Genomic DNA, 15,150 nt, shown 5'->3' on the forward strand with positions numbered 1-15,150 from the left:
AGACATAGAAAGGGAGAAATACTGTATAACATTAAGATGTGGTATATGATTACCAATGAGGCAACTCTCCATAACAGATCAAATATCACAGAAATTAACAACTATAGGTCACCGTAGGACCTTCAACAATGAGAAAGCCCATACACATAATCAGCTATAAAGGCCATGAAATGACAAATGTAAAACAATTCAAACGAGAAAACTAACGGCCTAATTTATGTACAAAATAATGAACGAAAAACAAATCTGATATACAGCAACATACAACAACCACTGAATTACAGGTTCCTGACTTTTAGTATATTTTTCTTTCAACTCCTCTTCCATAACAAAATCTTTGTCGTGGACCCCTACGGTACTCTGTCTTTAAAAATACTGTTTGTTCAGGTTTAAATTACATTAATCAATACGGTGATGTCAATAGACTTTGGAAATTGTTCGGTTTAAACTAAAATTTGAGCAGGGTTCGGTTTTTACAGGTTTCGCTGTAATACTTAGTTGGATTTTTGACAACGTTTGGTAGATATCTTAACCTTTATTGATGTTGTAAATAATGCTAACAAATGCTTGAATTTGTAGTTAAGTAAAGGGTTTATGGCCATGGTCTCTTGAAATAGACAATAATCACGTATCTTTCGAACAATAAGCATTAAGTCTATCTGATAATATTATCATATGTTCAACTCATTGGTTAGTCATATTTTGCTTTAACATTTCAGTTTCCCCGTACATACTTGGTTTACTTCTCTAATATAAACGACGGCAATCATAAAACATCTACAAAATGTAGATTTCAACATACGGATCATAACGAAAAAGCATGATTGAGTCAATATAATATTTCCACGGAGAGCATACGCAGTCACAGATATTGCATTTTATACGTATATGTCATATAACTATTAGAATGTGTCGTCCAATCACCATTACGGAATCGTATAAAATGTGTCTGGCAATAATATAACAATCGAAAACAACTTACAAGTTTCTTGACCTTGCGCTTTAACATTCGCATACTTATAGTGTGCTTAAACTATTTATGTTCAACTTAAAATCACCCCTTAAAGAAGAATAAAAACAAATTAACCAACAAAATCGGTCAACAAAAATCACCAATTTAAGAACACTTTAACAATCCTCCTATTTTTGTTTTTTTTGTGTAAAATGAAGACGACGGTCACTACAACCCAAGACACATTTTTCTCGAAAGAGAGACACTTTTATTTATTATTTTTTACTTTTTAATGTATTTTTTGAATGCTTAAAAATAGAGGCGAAAGATACCAAAGGGACATTCAAACTCATAAGTCGCTTTTATATTCAAATTCTTCCAAATTTTCGATTTTGACTATATGCAATAAGCAGACACAAAATACAATGACCACGCTTTTCCAACCCATACAAACAAAAAGTAAAATCATTATATGTATGCTGATAAAAAATAATGAATATAAATAAACAAAATGACCTACAAATAGAGAAAGGTCAAGTACGAGGATAATTTAGAACTTAATTCCTTTTGAATGTTAACATATTTCCTTAAAAAGAATATTATAAACCTTAAACTCTGTTTTCCAGGTGTCTTATCCTACTAGAGATTATATGCAAAAGACTTCTGAATAGCAGAAATTGCAAGGCAAACACAATGTCCCATGTAATCAGCTATAAGACGACAAGGTTTTTAGACTAGCTATAACGTGTATGCATACCTTAATTATCAGTTGCACACAAATATAATATATGTGTCGTATCAATGAACTATAGTCAGGTATACAGGTAAACCCACCTACATGTATAATTAAACAAGACTGATTTTATGTTACGTCTACTAGGTAAGTTTTGTTTGTTTGTTTTGGTTGGTACTGTATTCCACACTTTGCTCACAATCGGAAACAATTAAACGTTAATAAATATAATTGACCCGTTGAAGTTGTGTTTGTTTCATACATACGAGGCAATGCTTGGCGGGTGTTAATGAGAAAATTACTAACCTCCCTTAAAGAGGAATATATATAAAAAAAAAGTTCTATACGCTTTGGAATTTTCTGTTTACACCGAATGTAGCTAAAACAAGCATAATCTATACACAAAGCGAAAGCAAAATTAGTCGAAAATAAACATACGTCTCGACAAGTTTGTTAATCATACATTTTGTAGTGGGTTTAACAAGTTATAAATCAAGTTATATTTGGAAGCTAGCTTGTAAGCTATAAAATTTCTGGTTTATGACATTGTTGTTTTAACAAATAGCTCTTTGAATATTCATTTAATTTATTGATAAATGAAAACAAATGCCAGTAAACTTTAAAGGAAGCATTTAATTTTTTCCTTCAGTGACATTCTTTTTCTTTTATTCAAAGCATTCAGACTGGTTTCATTACGCTTCAACATGCAATTATACAGTGTTTGTCTGGTAAGTTGGTTACACGCATATATATATATATATATATATATACACATGTACACACACATAATTACTCTAAATATCAGCACAACAATGTTAAATATATATATATATGAATAGTATTTAGGGATGTTACAGGTGACTTAACACGGATCACACATCTATGGGTTACATGACATTGTATAAATATTCACAAATGAAAAATGTATTAAGATTTAATATTGCTCGAACATTTCAATCATTTTGAAATATAGACGGCAAGTCGTTCACAATGGTCAAATAATGCTCGCAAGTCCGTTTACGCGTCGATGATATAGATGAAAGCAACATATTTAACTGGTGTTTGAATTTCTTAAATCGACAGAAAGATAAAAATCAAAGTTACAAACATCAACTAAGTTAACATCACAACACATTAACTTAAAAAAAGAAACAAGACCAGATGCGTCGACAGAGTTAAAGTCTTCTGCTATGCGTGCATTTGACAGCCTATAGAGTATCGTATCAACAGGGAAATATATACTCCATCAGCGGGCACTACTCGAAATTTGCACTTAGATATGAAAAGTCACAGGTGGGAAGCTAACATCATATTGTCAATATCTGGATGTAAATTAAGTTATGTGAAAAGTAAAATAACAAAAATACCGAACTCCGAGGAAAATTCAAAACGGAAAGTCCCTATTCAAATGGCAAATGTGACGGACATAACTATCTGTAGTGTCCTTTATTCATGATAAAATAGATAGAGATCAGCGTTTTAGATAGTCATCAATCTCCAAACTAATAAGTGTGTGGACTTCAGCGCTTCGTCTACATATCGCAAAGTGTAGTTTAAGAATAATGCTAGCTTATTTTCAATCTTCATGAGAAGCTTCTGTATGGAGTTTGACTTATATGATTAATAAAACAAGTGGGCAAAAGGGCAGCACATTTTTTATTCTTTTATATGAATGCCAATTGTGTGTTGAAAAACACGTACTCCTTCTCCAAATGTAAAAAAAATGATATTTTGTCAACCAAACAGCCATTTATTTTGTTGATGTCAGTTTTAGAGAATTGTTTCTTTGACATGTTTGAATCAGAGTGTTTTTGTTTACCAAAAATAATTTATCTCTCCCTTAAACACGATATTACTATTCTAGTGAGCCATTTTTGTCGAGACGAAAGCTCGACATAGGGAAAGTCGGCGGCAGCAGCGTTAACTAACTACTTAAAAGCTTTATAGTTTAGAAGGAGGAAGACTTGGATGCTTCATACTTTGTATGTAGATGCCTTATGTTATGAAGTTTCCGTCTGTCATTTGTCCATTGTCCTGGACCTCAATTTTCATGGTTAAGTGACAACTAGAAAAAAAGTTAAGATTTTTTGTAATATTAATTTCTCTATTATTATGAGTAAGAAGATAACTATATTTAGTATGTGCATACCTTGCAAGGTCAATTTTAAGTTTTCATTGTTAAGTTTGTTTCTTAGATACTATAAGCAATATGTCAACTATATATAATGCATTGACTGATTGTTATGTGTACATGTCAGTCTGGCATGGTTTATCTTACCTTGACTTCATTTTCATGGTTCATTGGTCAATGATAAGTTATCCTGGCTTAAGTTCCTTTCTAAGAAACTATAAGCAATAGGTCAACTATATTTGGTGTATCGAATGATTGTGAGGTATACATGTATTTCACGTTTGGTTTATCTGACCTTGACCTTATTTTTTTATCATGTTAACTGTATGTGATAGTTGTAGTAAAGCTTTATATTTAGGACTATCAACATAAAAGCATTGGTCGTTAAAGCAGGCGAGACATTTCAGCGTGTGCACTCTTGTTTTTTTTTTAATTACTGTTAAACATTGTTAAATGTAGACATAGTACATACATCATAATGCAAACAGCATCTGTTAAATGACATAACTAACGCATATTTCTTTTTTTCAGATTATGTTATTATGCAAGATATCTAAAGCTGTTTATAGCTTTCAATGTCCTGTGAAGGCACACTGGAAACAAAGATCAGAAGCCTTGTGTGATTCCTGGGTCAATTACTTTTGCTTGTATGATCAAAATAAAAACAGTTTTACCGAATTTTGTAGAGAAAATCCAGAATTTGAAGCGCCTGGTAATACACTCATTTTTATTCTCCTAAACTGTAAACATCACTATGTCACATTCATCTATCCTTACATAATTGATCACATGGAGTTATGTGTACCTGATATTTGGAACGTTGTCATTAAATTTTGATTTACGGTGCAGATAATGTAACAAAACTGGAAGGTATCACAATAACAAAAAGATAATATTTACAAAGAAAGGAGTAAAAATTTTAAATTTAAATGCAATTCCAAAGTGAAAAATTCAACATAGGACTGTTCATAATAACTGCTAAAACAGACTATATTACCTTTGCCAGGATGTTTCTGATCGATCGATGGTGAAGGTCTGATATTTCCTTCAAAACATACATATATCAAAGTTATTTGTATATAGATAAGTGCAGGAGATATTATATCAATTCATTTAGACTTAGGATCTTTGTGAAAACAGTAAAAAAATGTAAACAAATATATTTCAAAATCTCTCAATGTTTTACTAGGTTTAACACCTATAAAACCAGGTTCAATCCACCATTTTCTACATAAGAAAATGCCTGTACCAAGTCAGGAATATGACAGTTGTTATCCATTCGTTTGATGTTTTTGAGCTTTTGCTTTTGCCATTTGATTAGGGACTTTCCGTTTTGAATTCAGATTTTTTTGTGATTTTACCTTTACATTATATCTGTCAACATGTTTAGTGCATTTTATAAAATTACATGTAGTTTTCACTTACTAGAAATGATAATAGCGAAGTTTTTTTTAATAAAATGTCGTTCAGTTTTTGTTTTGTTATGTTAATATACGAAAGCTCATCTTAACTTTATTTTTTGGTTTGTTTCCAATATGTCAATGTCAACTTTCAAAACAGCTTAACTTAAACATATAGGAAAATGATCAAAACATTTGTAAAATTGAAAGCAAACTAACTCGTGAGGGCACTATACTATTATGTTTCAAAACTTCTAGTGAAGCCCCTATTTGTCAAAACAGATCTAATGTATTATTTTAGAATTGAATTCGAAGAGCATTCACTGGAATACTAAGTATATTGGTTTTATATAGATTAAACTAAGTATTCTCATGTTGTTCCCTTATAAGTTGATTATATATGCAAAGTGTTGTTAATACAAAATCTTTTTTTTTTTCAAAATGTAGGACAAAAACTAACAATTGCCGGGTCAATACAAGGAGCTGATTGTGACAATGATTTTTATCAACCAAATAAATTCTGGTCTTCTGGGAACAGTCGCTGTGCTTTTAAAAAATCGTTCTGCAGCGGAGAAGGTCAAACGATTTTTAGTAATGGTACCATAAAAGAGGATAGGTTATGTCGCTGCGATTATACGAGAGGTTATGATTTTACAGTTAAGCCAAAACAGCAATGTCATTGTGTACCAACAGATGAAGATTGTTCCTGTTACCTTAAGTTATGTTCCTCTAAAGACATTTTATCACCAGGTATGTGATATGACTAATTCTAGGTGTATTTGTATGTATTTATTTTTTATTGTATCATTTGAATAAAAAGTTTGATTGGAAAAAATTAGAATTTTCAAATTAAGTTACAGAAAAACGTTACACTTTGCTTACTTTAAAAAAAGTTACGAAGAGAGGAAATGTATATTAATCATGACTATAGGGAGAAGGTCAATTCATAGTTTGTCTGCTGCTAAATATGTGTCTGAGTGTTCAAACAAAACCTTGCAATCTTGAATATGGAAATATTCTTCATGTGAAGCACACAATCATGAATATATTGTTACACAATATTCGCCAAATTGGAATTGTCCACAGTTGCTAAACCCATTCTATGCGTATTCTACTTTAACTTTTTCGAACAATAAAAGTAAAAGAATGCATTACCTGTAATGTCGTTTATTTGATAAAGAGAGGCAGACGATACCTAAGGGATATTCAAACTCACAAGTCAATGAGAAGTTGACAGCACCATGACAAAAACGAAAATCCATAGTATACAAAACACAATATAAACAACTAAAGACTGGTCAACAAGACATTGCGATTTTTTCACAATCGTCCCAACTAAAGTATCTAAGGTCAAATGATTTTGATCCCAAACTTTTGGTGAGAATTAAGATTCGAAATTATGAGAATCGTCCTTCTATTCCATATACTCCCACTGCATGCATAGTAATTGTGTTTATTGTAAAGTTATATTTCAAGACAACTTTACTTAAGTTGTCAATAACATCTATTATGACGGTTTTATAAATATAACGTCCTATGAAGATTGCATCAAACGTATTAACGACATATTTTGTTTAAATTTAAGTCAATTAATTAAAGACATAAATAATACATTTTGTTGTTTTTGTACTGTATATAACATGCACTACATTATCCAATGGAGTCAATACTTTATATATCAAAAGTGATGCAAATTAATAACATGCCTATGGGGGATAAAAATATTACCGACAACATCAGTTTACTAATGTCAAAATCTCGCAAATCTATTACGAGTTCGAAAAATCCCAATTTAAACCTAAACACATAGATATCGTATTAACTCTAAACTGAACGATACCGTGCGCCTCTACAGTTAAGTTTGTCCTGCTATACATGCACCACCCGTCTGGAGAAAAAGAGACATAAACAGTAAGTATATGTTAATTTAAATCAAGGTAAAGAGGTAAATAGGTAAATATCGTAATGTTTACCATGTTTACGGTGATGGAGTTTTAGGGTCCGTAAATTCTTATACGATTCATCGTTTGAATAAACTTATCATGAAAGTTTATCAATTAAACATTTGTTTTGTTCACACATCGTTGTCAATATAATGGAATTTAATATGACTGTCATATTAGTGAGAGGTTTAGCTAGCTATAAAACCAGGTTTTATCCACCATTTTCTACATAAGAAAATGCCCGTACCAAGTGAGGAATATGACAGTTGGTATCCATTCGTTTAGTGTGTATTTATTTTGTATTTACATTGTGTCATAGGTCAAATTTATTTGTTCAGTGTATGTTCAATGGTGTTAATATGTCCTTTGATTGAGTTAAGCTATTTCAGTTGATATTTTATAGGGTGTCTTTCTATGTTGTGATGTTACACTATTGTTTCAGAAGAAGGGTGAAGGTTTGGTACCATTAAAACGTTTAAACCCGCTGCATTTGTTTGCACCTGTCCTAAGTCAGGAATCTGATGTTCAGTAGTTGTCGTTTGTTGATGTGGTTCATAAGTGTTTCTCGTTTTTTATATAGATTAGACCGTTGGTTTTCCCGTTTGAATGGTTTTACACTAGTAATTTTTTGGGGCCCTTTATAGCTTACTGTTCGGTGTGAGCCAAGGATCCGTGTTGAAGACCGTACTGTGACCTATAATGGTTTACTTTTATAAATTTTTACTTGGATGGAGAGTTGTCTCATTGGCACTCATACCACATCTTCTTATATCTATTGAGCTTTTGATTTTGCCATTTGATTACGGACTTTCCGTTTTGAATTATCCTCGGAGTTCGGTATTTTTGTTATTTTACTTTTTTACCAAGTCAGGAGCCTCTGGCCGTTGTAAGTCTTGTATGTGTTTTTAATTTTAGTTCATTTATATGTTTTGGAGTTTAGTATGACGTCCATTTTCACTGAACTAGTACACATTTTTATTTAGGGGCCAGCTGAGGCCCGCCTCCTTGTGGGAGATTTTCTCGCTGCGTTGAAGACCCATTGGTGGCCTTCGGCTGTTTTCTGCTCTTTTGTCGGGTTGTCTTTTTGGCATATTCCCCATTTCCATTCTCAATTTTATTACATAGATTATCTAATCAATAAATTTAAACAAAACTGAATACGCATTGCTATTAACGCTGATGAATCTACATCCTTTTCGATACTTTGCATTGCAAAAGCTAATATGAACATGTTAATACCCGCTACATTATGTATGTCTTAACTCGGGAGCCTGTTATTCATAGGTCCTCATTTGTTACTGTATTGCATATTCGTTTTTCGGGGGTTTTTTTTCTTGTGTACATAGATTGATCTTTCTTTTTCATTTGCATTATTTTACTTTTTGTTATGTCGATGCTTTTAAACGCTTACTATGTGGTATGGGTTTTCTCCTTATTTAATTTCATACGGCATTCTATGGTCATTTGTCATTTGTTCTCTGGTGGATCATTGACAAGATAGGCAATCAACCCAACATCAAATGTCATACTGTTCAGTCTAAAAGTGGAAGATTTAAAAGTCTCCCATGTGACACTACTTGGCACGATAACTTTGTAGTTATTAACATATTCTATTAAACAAAGAGCATACAGTACCGAATATTTTTCAAATGAAATTGTTCTTTTTACTTCCTTAAAAGTAATTAAAATCATATTATAATTGAATTAATCTTTTCAATGGTAAGCTTTGAAGATTCTTAATTTTGGATTGACACATTCCAAAAAAATGTTTTAATAAGATAATAAATTTATATCATATATTGCAATATATTACTCCAAAAATATATTGAATCCATTTTTCATGGTTTTGTTTATTCCAGATTATGAGTGCCTTGATAAGAATACCTGGAAAAGTTACAAGTGCGAAATTATTGTAAATGCCGTGTAAGTGTTTTATGTTACCTATACATCACGATTATAATTGTTGTTTTAATTGTACTTAACCGTTAAGTCTGCTGCGAAATACCTGTACAAAGTCAGGAATATGACAGCTGTTCTACATTCGTTTGATGTGTTTTAGCTTTTTATTTTGTCATTTGATAAGGACTTTTCCGTTTTGAATATTCCTTGGAGTTCGGCATTTTTACTATTTTACTTTTTACTAATTCAAAAGCATTTATAAAGATCCTTCTTTAGAAGCTGAAAAAAATTACGTATTCTCTTCTACAGAGAGTGATGTTAAGTTTTGGATATACTATTTTCACTTGCACTAACTTCTGTCCTTTGTCCTTAACTACATTTTTAAGATTTGGCGCATTTATAAACATGTCATTTATATTACTTTGTATGTGAATTGTTTAGGTATAAAGCTAATGCAACGAATATAATAATTAGTTAGATTGACCCTTGAAAGGCATGTATGTCTGTCGGAGCGAGTTCATGGTCATAGTTAAGTTGTCGTTATTAGTTCAGCCTGTTTCTCTCGTACTTTTAGTTATGTGTTCACTTTAACACATTTGTTAAAGGATTTAAGCGTTCCATGGTCGTCAGAAATAGTGCAGGTAGCCTTGACTTCATTTTCAATTTTCATTATTTAATGTTAAGTTTTCTGGATAACGAAAAATGTAAGATATGGTGGATCACACAATGAAACTAAACGAAGATACAAAAATGAAAAAGGAACAAAACGTTTACTTCTGTTCATCATCTCAAAGATCCGATTTGCTTAAATATGAGCAACAAACCAAACATCACTGCAAGTTCAAGCCGGTTTTAACGGTTGATGACACGATGAGTTGTATTATGGATGTTAAATTAAATGTTCATGCAAAGAGATGGCCCAAGTCTCTGTATATTAAAGACCAATTTCAATATATATTGAAATATTCAGTAGTTTATCCAATTACAATATACTCCTTATATTCCTTTGTATTTCTAAATTGTTGCTTCTTATCCCGATTGATCCATCTAATAGATTTTACATTTGTATCTCTCCTGTGTCACCGTATTTTCCTTCACGTAGATGTTCCTTGGTCAATGTTCGTTTTTGTAATAAATGCTTTTTGGAAAATCACTTTTAAGATCGCCACTCTTTGTCATGGATGTAAGACCTTGCAATCACTTTTGAGTATATATAGTAAAACCCCGAGATACATTATTATATGGTAAAATTCAATTAACAACACATTGTACATTTACGTTGATACGGGTGAACAATAATGTACGTTATTCATGATCATCAACCGCGGTTTTTAATTTGTGTGTTTTGACCTTTTTTACATGTTGTATGTGTTTGCGTATTATGTTAAAATATTTTGCATGTTGAAGTGGTTTCTCTTTGGGTTTATTTAATGATTTTGACTGTCCATATTCTTTCTGCAACTTTTTTATTGGCCCACATTTAATAGCAAAAGAAAAATCTGTGAACATTCCATTTATTGCAAAATCTTCATCCACAGTTTGCTAAGTAATTTTCACTTCTAAACTGCTAGTTAAACAATAATTTTCTTTCTACTTTGGACATACTATATGTGAAATTATAACGGATGTAAAGACGGGAGCACACAGATGCTCTTCATTGATGAACATACGCCTTGTTTAAGCTTAAATCAATTCTGAAATCGAAATAATTTAATTGCCAAAAATGCAACCCCTTTGAGCCTTTTGAACCTCGTACTTTATTTGGTCTTTTTGACTTTGTTTATTCGAGCTTTACTGATTAGTCTTTTGAAGACGAAACGTTCGTCTCGCGTACAAACTTTTAATCCTGGTATCAATGTTGAGTTTATTTCTAGAAGGAACTTGCTGTGGTCAAAAGTAAATCTATTTGTGCGGTTAGCAGTAAATTGCCAAAAAATTTTCCTGAAAGTTTGTATTTTTTGGGTCTTTTTTGGAAGAGCAGGGCGTTAATTAAACCTAATAAATTCAAGATAAGAGTATCGTGTGCAACGATCAGAAAATATGATTTATTTCGAAACAGTGTTTTAAGAGAAGATAATTCTTGTTTCTCTATAATTCGCGATACCTAGAAAACTGCCTCTTTATTACACAAATGTTTATTGTTTTTTATAAAATTACCATACTGTGTATGTAGTTCATACGTGTTTCTCGTTTCGCGTTTTTATATCGATTAGACCGTTGGTTTTTCCGTTTGAATGGTTTTACACTAGTAATTTTTTGGGGGCACTTTATAGCTTGCTGTTCGGTGTGAGCCAATGCTCCGTGTTGAAGGCCGTACCTTGACCTATAATGATTTACTTTTATAAATTGTAACTTGGATGGAGAGTTGTCTCATTGGCACTCCTACCAAATCTTCCTATATCTACAAACCCACTTATTCGTGGTATGGCATCAATATTTCTGACCTGACACTACGTACTTTTAATAATAATTGCTTAATTCTTTAGAATTTAACATGCAATGATCGGGTTCTTTCGGGAATATTTCCAGGTAAACCCTCATCAGAGGCCGACCTTTATATGTTTAATCCGTATCTAACATAGTAGATAGATGTGTGTCTGTTTCATAACAGTTGTTTTTTCTCTTATTTGCTACACGTGCATATAGGTCTACGTTGTAGCTAGTCTTTTTACAGACTATATCATGTCAAACCTTAGAAGGTCACATAGAAACTAATTGCAAATTAATATGATTGTCAATGAACTATGGACGTTATACTATTATACCATCAAACAACCTTATGTCATCACTATATCATCATCCTAAACATACATGAAATATTTGCCACTGGACGTTAAGCAACCAAGAATCAATAATTCATCGCTATATCATGTCAAACCTTAAAAGGTTTCATAGAAACTAATTACAAATTAATAGGATTATCAATGAACTATTGAAGTTATACTATTATACTAGCAAACAACCATATGTCATCACTATATGATCGCCCTAAACATACATGAAATATTTGCCACTGGACATTGAGTAACCAATAATCAATAATTGATCGCGATCATGTCAAACCTTAAAAGGTAACATGCAAACTAATTACCAAATTAATATAGAGTGTCAATGAACTATGGAAGTTATACTAGCAAACAATCGTATGTCATCACTATATTATCGTCCTAAACATACATTAAATATTTGCCACTGGACGTTAAACAACCAACAATCCATAATTCATCTCTTTATCATGTCGAAACTAAGAAGGTAACATGCAAACTAATCACAAATTAATATGATTGTCAATGAACTATGGAAGTTTTACTATTATACTAGCAACAGATTGTTGGCATTTCAATGGGCAGAGTTACCTCCCTTGAAATATCTGATATTGCTATATTTTACCATATAAATAATAATAAAGAGCAATATCTTACAAAAATAATATTAAATTCCACAAAAGAATGAGAAATGATGGATTTGATTTATTTAATGAAAATGGTTAACAAATTAAACAACTATTTAAAATAGTACATTGTTTTAATTCCTTTAGAAGGTACGAGATTTTTTGAAACAATAGCATCATGTACATATTTAAAAAAACATATCAACCGTGCAAGACCTTTATGGGTAGTCATGGTCAATAACAACCACCCTCACTAACTAAAACGTATATACACTGTCTATAGATAAATTATCTAGACGGTTAAACACTAAAGAAAAAGTAATTCAAATAAAGCACAAAATTCTTCACGTATGCAGACAGCTGTTACTTCAAAAGAAACAAGAAATCAATTGGCAGAAATATGTTGAATATCTTAAAAAGGTAATTACACAGGTTTGGTATATAATTCGGAAAGATCGATTGCCCTACCCCCCTCCCCCCCAAATATAATCTCAACCAGATATTGGTTTCAAAAACTATAAGAATATAAGCGACATGATAATTAATCATTAAGTCATAGACATCGATTCACAATACCCCACCACGGGAGGCTTTAGTATACTATCATTATAATGTGAAACAGATGTAAAAAGACGTGATGCCGATTTATTTTATAGATCACGTACTAGGGATAAAAGAAGGGTTTCTTGTATATTCATGCATAGAATCGGCATGGTACCTACGCAAACCTCTTCAATTGTTAAACATGGAGATTTATGTATATTATCAAAAAGGTGCTAAACAAACACGACAGTTTACTCTGAATTCAACAATATAGCACTGATAACTACTACCTCTATTGAATCCCGTGTAGATTTATGATAGATTAGTTTACGGAAATAAAAACAATAAGTCTTTTTATTATATATATGAATAATTAAACAAAGATGCTGATTTACTTGGTCAGTTTCTTTAGTCTGTCAAAAGACTAGCTACAACGTAGACCTATATGCACGTGTAGTAAATTCGAGAAAAAAAAACTGTTATGAAACAGACACACATCTATCTACTATGTTAGATATGCATTAAACATATAAAGGTCGGCCTCTGATGAGGGTTTACCTAGAATATTCCCGAAAGAACCCGAAACATTGCATAATAAATTCTGAAGAATTAAGCAATTATTATTAAAAGTATGTAATGACCGTTATTATTTATGAGTTTCGAACAGCGGTGTACTACTGTTGCCTTTATGTAGTGACCGGTCAGAAATATTGATGCCACACCATGAATAAGTGGGTTTATGGTCATTTTAAAAAAACAATTTATAAAAACAAGTTTATCATGTTTATCAAATTCAATGCAATTATCTAGCGATAGGTATTCATTATCGATGTTTTTTTATTAGATTGCCTAAAGACATCGAAGTTCCATCGACTATCATGCCACGGTTTGAAACTTATGTACCAGGTATGTTGTTGGTATGCTTAGTTTGTTATTCAACAAAATTGGTCAAAAATGATATTCGACTTATTTCTGATACACTCTCGTTCTTGCGAAGTTAAATGACAAAAAATGAACTTATCAATCAAAGATTAGTTAGTAAGTGATAGTAAAAGTTCCATAATTAATTAATATTGATATTAAAAGACCTTCAAACAAAAAAGGATGTTGAGATATTAACTAAATCTTTGACCGTGTACTGACTTACAAACCGTCAAAAACTTACGATAAGTACGCAAAAACCACTTGCAGAAGCCTAATTCCCCTGAATTGAACGAGTCTTAATATATTCAAAGTAATTGATAGTTAAACCGTACTCAGACATATTTACAATTAACAGTTACATGTCACTAATTGCGTTGAAAACGGACCGATTTTAAAGCAGTACAAAAGTATTTAATTGTAAGTTTTTTGCAATAAAATAACACAATAGGATAGCTTAATAAAATTAAGGGGTACATTTGTATTTTTGAATTAAAGCTTTTCTAAACAACGATTTTTTGTTTTATACATGAGTATATCGAAACCACACAGACCTATTTTACAACTGGTCATTTTATGGTCTGCAAAAAACTACTTGTTATATATATTTGATGTTTTCGATTCAATATTACCATATTAAAACATTAAGTAATCTCTTCCACCAATTAGTTATTTTAACAGCTTGTTTTAAAATTTCTAATCGAACAGACCAAGATGCATAAGGTCTTTCGCAATATTCAGGTAGATGTTCTTTTTAGTTTTGATTCGGTAATTTTCCTACACTACGTAACAATGCAGATGAAAAATAATAAGTGTTGTCTGTTCAATCTAATTATTGATAATCTTGTTTTGTTTTTGTTTTTGTTTTTTTTAACCTATGCCTGTAAACCTCAATGAATAAAATTGTAATTAAATAAAACCAAATCGATTAACTAAAACATATTTTACGTATTTTTCATATGTTATAAGATCCCTTATTATAGATGTTTTTAAACCTATCCGTTAAAAACATATTCAAAAATGTCATTTTTACTGAAACCCTTTCTAAAGAAAATAAAATATATAAAAATTGGGAAACTGTTTGAGACAATTATCAACTGAAGGCTACTGATTATACACAACTAAATGAAGCTGATTAATTTATTGCATTATTAACGACCAGTGGCAAATATGTTATGTATATTCACGACGAGGTGCAAAGAAGATCGAACTGATGCAAATGTTTTTTCAGTCCACG

The 15,150-nt window shown here is 31.4% G+C and overlaps 1 protein-coding gene across 1 annotated transcript in view; it reads left to right on the forward strand.

The window, feature by feature from the left end:
• Window positions 1-9,020: 9,020 nt before the first annotated feature.
• LOC127716078 (uncharacterized) overlaps window positions 9,021-15,150 on the forward strand; it is a 29,190-nt gene continuing 23,060 nt past the window's right edge. The window contains exons 1-2 of the mRNA XM_052222162.1: window positions 9,021-9,082; window positions 13,837-13,898. Coding sequence (XP_052078122.1) covers window positions 13,871-13,898 — 28 coding nt within the window. The 5' untranslated portion in view covers window positions 9,021-9,082; window positions 13,837-13,870. The remainder of the gene's footprint in view (window positions 9,083-13,836; window positions 13,899-15,150) is intronic.

Source organism: Mytilus californianus, unplaced genomic scaffold (assembly GCF_021869535.1).
Source record: "Mytilus californianus isolate M0D057914Y unplaced genomic scaffold, xbMytCali1.0.p SCAF_9, whole genome shotgun sequence".
NCBI lineage: Eukaryota > Metazoa > Mollusca > Bivalvia > Mytilida > Mytilidae > Mytilus > Mytilus californianus.